Below are 7,780 nucleotides of genomic sequence, written 5' to 3'. Positions count from 1 at the left end.
CCCCCCCCCCCTCCTTTCAGCACCTTGGGCTGTGTTTGATATGGATTCTCAAAATAGATTTTGGGTCTACAATGCATTTTGACTTGAGAAAATAAAGAAGAATAGGATTTCAGAATGTGTTCTAGACCCAGAATCTATTCTGAGAATGCGTGTGCCTAACACAACTAAAATTTCATCTACTGACAGCTTAAAAAAAAAAAAACTCTTGACATATGATGTGGGTACATGTTTTCAGCCTGACCCAGATGGGAGGAGAATCGAAATTACATGTGCAGCTTGTGGTGGGCACCTTGGTCATGTATTTAAAGGCGAGGGTTTCCCTACGCCAACTGATGAACGCCATTGTGTTAACAGCATTTCAATCAAGTTTGTTCCAGCATCATCAGAATGAAGATTATTGTGATGGTTGTTCTAAAATAAAGAATAATAATACCTGCCTTGACATAGTTATCTTATGCAGATTGAATGTTTAAAAGGATCATGAGTTATCTTGTTTTCCTTCTATTCTTTTGAAGTAAATGTGTGTTCACAGACAATTAATCACCTCAAGGTGAGGTGGTGAGGTAGTGAGGTGAGAGATGAGTTTAGTTCATCATGGGATTCAGCAACATGATTCAGTATGGGTATGAATGAATTGGACAGTACCATAGGCTCTTCAGAATGCATTATCCAGTGTTTTCTTGGCCCTTTTGTAATCGATTGTGCTGAATATTGGTTCCTGAAAGTCTGCTTGACCACCTCAGGCTTCTCAGCCATGCATCTCCTCCCTGCTTCTCCATCCCCTGGGTTTATTTATATGGCAAAAGAACCGTCCCTAGTCGCATGGCTCTTGTGCCAAGACACAGAAGGCTGCAAAATTATACCCCCATCCCTGAAAACTCGAAAAACCTACCTTGTCTTTATGGCCATGTGTGCATCCTCATCATTCAAGGACCGTTCCTTTCCCTTTATTTATGTAAGCATTCTTTCTGGTGCATGGTGGAGCTTCAACCCAACTAAAGAAAACTTAAGATCTGGTTCAAGGATGCGAATGCGATTCATATGCAATTGACCTCCATCAATTATAATTCGAACCAGATAGAAACAGCAAAGATTTATATAGATATCAGAAAAATGGAAATCAATGAAGAATATTAGGTCTAATTGTTGCTCCGTTTTTTTTCTTTCCATCCTCTTGGTATCTCATCTCCATGAACAGTGTACCCTTCACCTGTTTAGATTCTTTTAAACCCAGTCAAACCCAGCTGAGATATGTTTCCTATGAATTAAACAATGTAACAAAAGAACAAGAATTGCTAGTTGTTTTCCTTTTCCTCATGGTGGTAGTGAGGAGACTTCTTATTGTTATTGTTGTCGGAGTCAGAAGAGGAATCGGAAGAAGGTAGATGATCGAAGAAGCTGTCGAGGTACCATGAGCATTTCTCGTTCCAATCCCCCTTGGTGGCATTGGCACGCCACCTCTGGTCGGCGACCATCTCAGGGGAGAGTCCCCAGTGGAGGAGTTCTTCCTCAGAGTGATGGATGGCGAGGCTGTAATCTCCACCTGAACCCAATTGAATTACCCAAAATTCACAGTTACCCGGATTGTTAAGATGCTCGAATTGCTCCACCGTCCACTTGAACCATTTCATCAAGAACACTCGAATGGTCAATCCGTGTGAAACGATGATCAGGTTTATCTCATCACCGAGTTTGTGATGGTGATCAAGCCTTTTCATGTCTATATCCCTCCACAACGACTCCATGAAGCCTGCAATAAGTGAAAAAGATTAAACTTTTGAATCCATTCGTTCTAAGAACAGAGAGAGAGCGAGACATACTGGAAAGGCGATCGAAGACATCGGCGGCGGATTCTCCATCTGGAAAGCGGAAGAAGAAGCGGCCGAAGCGCTCACGGGTGTGTTTAATGGCTTTCATCCGCTCCTCTACCTGGAAATTCCCAAAATCCTGTTCTCTGATTCTGCATTCTTCCCTCACACCGAGGATTCGGTTTCTGGGGAAAGACTTGCCGATTTCGCTAAGGGTGGAGCGAGTACGGTGGTAAGGTGATACGTAGAAGTAGGCCTTCCAGTTGTGGGAGCGGTCGTCGTCGGAGAGCAGGCGGCGGATGCGTTGGCCTACGAGGTGGGCTTGGTCGATGCCGTGAGGGGTGAGAGCGATTTGATTGTCTGGGGTGGTGGTGTAGGAGGTGTCGTCTAGGTTGCCTTGGCTCTCTCCATGCCTCACCAGTATTATTCTCTTAGGTAGCATATGGTCCTGCAAAGGTAGATGCTCCATGTCCACTTCTCTTCTCTTCTCTTCTCCTTTCTTTTCCAAGCTTAATTATCTTTTCTGACTTTTTGCCACCTTAATAGATATTTTTATCTCTACATACACTTTTTCATGTTCTCCACTCCTATACTCTATAGTGCCATACACGCCATAATGCTCATCCATAATCCAAATTGGGAAGTTGATTCTAAGTTTGAAGGATACTGGTACATGTATCTCCTCTTCTTATTTATTTTTGAATAAATCCCATTTGACAATTCAGATAAACCATATTGGTGGCCTGCCATGTGGTATATCTTTAAAATATTGCCCTTTAAATTTTGGCTCTAAATTATTTTTTCTTCTTTCACATATCTACCTACAAGCATAAAGAAATCATGATTTCTCTTCTTTCCCCCACCTTTTTTTGGATTTTCTTTTCCAACATGTACACATGTGCATTCTTTAGGTAAGGAGACTAAAGGTGTATTTAGTATTTAGAACTTGACACCTTTAATTTGTATGTTTTTTTTTTTTTTTTTTTTCAAAATTTCTTTTAGTGTACACATGTGCATTCTTTAGGTAAGGAGACTAAAGGTGTATTTAGTATTTAGAACTTGACACCTTTAATTTGTATTTTTTTTTTTTTTTTTTTTCAAAATTTCTTTTAGTCAGAGGTAAAAAAAGGTTGGATAAAGAAATAGTCTCTGTGCATGAGAGCCAATAAGAGAACACACATGGGCATCAACAGAAGATGGATTTTTCTAGTTCAAGGTTGGGGTATCATTTCGCTACCTTTTATATTTGGATTCTAGACACAAGGTCTACACAAAGGAGTATTCTTTTCCCCAAAAGAGGTTTTTAAAAATTTCAAATGACCTATTATTATGTCATTGGCTCACACTTTTTTTAAGTTTATTAGTGTATTCATGGAACTTACCCTTATTGGGAAAAAAATTGTTAATGTATGCATATCTTTTCAATGAAATTTTAAAAAAAAATGCCATTTACCTATTAATTGGGTATATTTTTATTTTTAATATCTGCCAAAAGAATTTCAGTGATTTTGATTTTTGAATATCACGACTTGTTTTCTTAGTATTAATATTTATCTATGGGGCATGAGACATTTTTCTCTCGTCTTTTGTGATTTTTTCGATTTGATTTCTAAATGTCATTGTTCTATTAGCTAGATTCTCCATTTTTTATTTTTTTCCTTGTAGTTAATAATTTGTCAATCCTTTGGATCTGACTCGAATGGATGATTCATGAAAATTTTGATTTCTAATTATAAAATTTTGTGAATTTTTTTCTATTTTGATTGTTACTCGATTTATTTACTTCATTCAATTCGATCACACTAAAATCACAAAAATGTATGGTTACAAGTTATTTGACACCTTAAATGTATTGATGAGAAAATCCCTATATCTAATATTTAGCAGAAGCCTCGTGAACAGTTGCTCTTTTTCCTTTTTTTTTTTTTTAATCATAAAATTATATCTTAATTTCTCTTTATTTGTCATGCATCAGATCAGGTTTCATGCAAGTATACTAGAAATGACAGGATTTTTGTCATCCCAAATGTGAAATGCTGCAAACTTTACTTTGAAAAGCTATGGTTGAACACAATTTTGGAAATACTGCAAAAGTGTCAATTTTTATATATCCATCCCGCAATGAGTTGTGTTTTTAAGCACGGAAAGGATGAAGTTGGCATCCTCCTACGGCTCATGATAAGCACAACTCACTTCACCATGCTGCCTCGGCTCAGGGTATTCCTTCCTCTAAAACCTGAACAGTCTTAACTCATGTACTGCTTCCTCAGAGAAACTCACATATTGCAAACTTCTCTTCCTCTGCCTTGGCCTGACCCAAAGCTCTAGAAGCACCTATTTCTTTCTCTTTCATGCATATACTCAAACAGATACACGCCCACAAAACCATTGCTGAGGCACTGCACAAAATTTCGAGGATGCAACTTGAGCTGAGCTTCAATGCAAACAGTTGGTCAGGTTGCATCCATTCAATTTTATATAAGGTTTAACAAGATAATCACAGGTAAGGAATAATCATATTAGAGTTGATTTAAGAGTAGCTCATATACCTGATAGGTTGATACATGATACGCTACAAGAAAGTCGTTTGAGATGACAGAGATATTTTCAACGGAGGCCTTTGAATGCTCTAGTATGGATGAGTGATCTAATTCAGATTAAAGTATCTAAAAGAGCTAGGAGCATACGTATATTACGAGGAATGGTGAAGAAAGACGTGCATATCTTAGACCTTGTATCAAGTATGATGTGAGATAGAACTGACTGGAAGGCAATGGTCCATTTAGTCAATCCCATTTAGCTGATATAAGGCTGAATCACAATGGCTGACACAGTGGATGAGTTAACAATGGTGATCATTGCTTGTAAATTCAAATTCTACCCATAATCCAAAAACCCGATGGGTAGTCAAACTCATTCTAACTGGAACTAGGCCCTCCATGACAATGGTTTTCCTGTTTTCCGTGAACCAGATTCAATTTTCAAAGCAAACATAGTTGATACTTGATACATTTGGATACAACAATGGCATTATTTCAGAGGAACTTCTCATTTACTCTATCTCAAAGAAAGCTTCAAAGAGTTAGGTTTTAGGTATTCCATTCCATGAAGGAAGCATCATATGAGGCATAGAAGTAACTCATAATTCATGCTCACAGTTTAAGAAAAAAAAGGCGTACCCGGTGCATGAGGCTCCTACGTGTGTGATGTCGGGGGGAAGGGGGTGAGAACTATGCAGCCTTACCCCGAGAATTTCGAGAGGCTGTTTCGACCGCTTGACCACAAGGTCACAGCATTCGTACCTTGCTATAGGACCAAGACGGTATCCTCTTTAAAAATGTTCACTTAGGCAGTGCCACAAGTTATGAGAGTGTATTCAACGATACATTACATACACACTATAAATACAGAAGAGAAAAAAGCACACAAGATGATCCCCAACTCTAAGTTAAACAACCTCCCCAACCTTGTAATCACCCACATATTTCTCATATAAAGCCAAGTTTTCCTTTGCTCGAGTATTATCATTTCACTGTTACAACAAACTTATTGCAGCAGACCAAGTAATAGATAACTTAATCTGACCGAACATGGAAATGGAACCAACCTGCGGCCCTTCGACACCCTGATGATGCCCAAGTAAAGCTTCGTCAAACAACACCAGTTGCTTTGTGTTCCCGTCATAGGACCTCATTCTAAGGGTTCCAAGAACAATGGTCCCTCAACTAGATCTTCTCAGCCTTTCTTAGCAATACATGACAGAGAACCAAATTGACCATGTAATGGTTCAATCTTGAAAACCTCTCCAATAAATATCATCTCACCCACTGTTTGAATTGCTATAATTATCAGATCCTCCCTGTCCCTCAACTAGATTTTCCTTGACCTTTCTTGGCAATGCTGGACTGTGATAGGAACCCATTGTACTGATTAAAATGGTATACAAATATGTTCAGCCTAATACTTTTCAATAGATTCAAGCGATATTTACTGGAACTTTTTCATTTTTTAAGTGCACAGCTCTCAACAATTTTAAGGCTCAAATTAGACTATATAGATGAAAGAATTAGAACTCAGATCCTTTCCAAGAACAAATATTCTTTTTACCTACCCATGTAGAGAACAAGAACCAACCACAAAGCAAAGCAAACAAAACCTCAGAATCCAACTACTGCATCCTTCAGTCACCCAGCCAAAAAATTCTCATTTAGGTAAAATGGATTATTTTGTAAATGATAAGATGCTCAGGTCTTCACACATCTTTTAGAAAAAAAGAGAGAAGAAAATTAGTGTTCAGGTTCTGTCTTTTAAACAAAAGAAATGTAAAATGCCTTGTGTTGTAGATCAAATGATAATCTATAAGTTCCCTCACACCTGCAGAAAGAGGCATATTTTCTATAATTGAGTACCACAGGTGCAACATTCTCCAAACTCCAATAGAGTTTATGTTTTCAAAATTCAATTTTAAATTGAATGCATATGGATAGATCAAGAGAATTGAGATTGCCAACACAAAGAATAACACTTTATATTGATGCATATTACATATATTTAGTTCTGCCAAAGGCCAAAAAGATTAAAAAAGAAGTAAATGCAGGTAAAACCCAAATAAGGCTCAAGCAAAGCCCAGAAGGAAAAGACAACTGAACTCGGCTACAAAATACCATGAAAAATCCCGAAACACCCAAAACCTACTTGTAGTTCACCTGCTTCTCCAATAAGCATCTACCATACACCAAAAATGAGAATGAATAAATGTTATCTCACCTACTAACTTTTGGTTAATTATTGCTGCAGTTTGTGACTCTCTGCAATTCTCACTTTCCTTTGTTATTGCGCTTCTTCTCGTGACATTCCTTTAAAGCCTTTACCTCTGCTCAAAACCCAACAAAACCAAAGACCAAATTCATAAAAAAACATAAACTGAAACATACCCCATTGAGAATTGGGAGGAAACATACCCAATTGACAAGATTTCCAATTCCTGTTGTTCTGAACAAGGCATTCCTGTCCACAAAAAGAAAAAATGATGGAAAGGATTAGTTCCAAAGTGGTGAATTCGATTTCTCCTTTAAGGGTTTTAAGAGAAAACTTGTTAGATAATTAGACATGAAAAGGGGAAAATGCAAACAAGCTTTACCTGTAAAGATAAATAGAGAACGGAACATTCTTTGAGCTGCTTGACGTTCTCGTCTTCTTCGTCTGCGTCGTCCTGATGAAGGGGAGGCAGTGAGGACGGAGGAAGCGGCGGAGATGGAAGCGATGAGGACTTAGGCGGAGGCGGCGCGGTGGTGCTTGATTTTGGTGCGTCCATGATGGAAAACAAAGATGAAGGGGTCGTAAAATGGATGAAAATCGTATTTTTCTCTAGGCTGCGTTTGGTTGGATGGAAAGGGATTCCGGAGAAGGACGAAAGGATTGTAAGATGACAGATTACTCCCTTACAGTGAGATGAAAAATAATAACTCTTTTTGATGTATCGGAATGGGCCCATTGGATCTATATAATTATCAACCGATACCTAACTGATACAGTATTTGTGAATCGGCTTACACTTTAGATTTTTTGTGAACATTGCTTCTTTGATCCCAATATGACTTGATATCGGTATTATGCCAGCAATCGATATGGTGTTGATACCTTGAACTATATATATATATATATATATATGTAGGGAGATTCCACTTGTTATAAGCTAGCAAAGTGCACTAATGGGAGGGCGGGACACATATGGGCATGGGTTCATTTCCATAGGGGGGAGAGACCAACACAAATTTGGGGCTTTGGACACACTGTCGAATTTCTCTTATACATAGGGTGAGAGAGTGTTACCCAAAAACGCACATATACACTAGCTCCTGTAGCCAGTAAGAAAGCACACCAACATCTTTAGTGAGTGATAGCATGGTCTTTTTGCATCCACTATATTTTAATGTAGATACATGCTATTGGATAACATTTTTTCTTTCATG

The 7,780-nt window shown here is 38.3% G+C and overlaps 2 protein-coding genes across 4 annotated transcripts; both read right to left on the bottom strand.

Moving 5' to 3' along the window:
• Positions 1-1,061: 1,061 nt before the first annotated feature.
• Positions 1,062-2,282, bottom strand: LOC122066782 (phosphoglycerate mutase-like protein AT74). Its single transcript, XM_042630617.1, has 2 exons — positions 1,821-2,282; positions 1,062-1,750 (listed from the first exon to the last, which is right to left on the bottom strand). The coding sequence occupies exons 1-2, from the start codon at positions 2,275-2,277 to the stop codon at positions 1,296-1,298; spliced, it is 912 nt and encodes a 303-aa protein (XP_042486551.1). The 5' UTR covers positions 2,278-2,282; the 3' UTR covers positions 1,062-1,295.
• Position 2,283: 1 nt separating this feature from the next.
• LOC122066783 lies at positions 2,284-7,188 on the bottom strand. 3 transcript variants are annotated; one of them, XM_042630620.1, is made up of 4 exons: positions 6,949-7,188; positions 6,770-6,815; positions 6,584-6,681; positions 2,284-4,237 (listed from the first exon to the last, which is right to left on the bottom strand). In XM_042630620.1, exons 1-3 carry the CDS (start codon positions 7,120-7,122, stop codon positions 6,626-6,628), a joined length of 276 nt encoding a protein of 91 aa, XP_042486554.1. In that variant the 5' UTR covers positions 7,123-7,188; the 3' UTR covers positions 2,284-4,237; positions 6,584-6,625. The 3 variants fall into 3 exon arrangements, with proteins under 3 accessions (XP_042486554.1, XP_042486553.1, XP_042486552.1); XM_042630619.1 differs by having other exon boundaries at positions 2,284-4,207; XM_042630618.1 differs by lacking the exon at positions 2,284-4,237 and adding an exon at positions 5,139-5,713.
• Positions 7,189-7,780: the final 592 nt, after the last annotated feature.

Source organism: Macadamia integrifolia, unplaced genomic scaffold (assembly GCF_013358625.1).
Source record: "Macadamia integrifolia cultivar HAES 741 unplaced genomic scaffold, SCU_Mint_v3 scaffold2581, whole genome shotgun sequence".
NCBI classification, from domain to species: domain Eukaryota; kingdom Viridiplantae; phylum Streptophyta; class Magnoliopsida; order Proteales; family Proteaceae; genus Macadamia; species Macadamia integrifolia.
The sequence above is the reverse complement of the archived record's forward strand: the minus strand, read 5'-3'. Positions and strand labels throughout refer to the sequence as shown.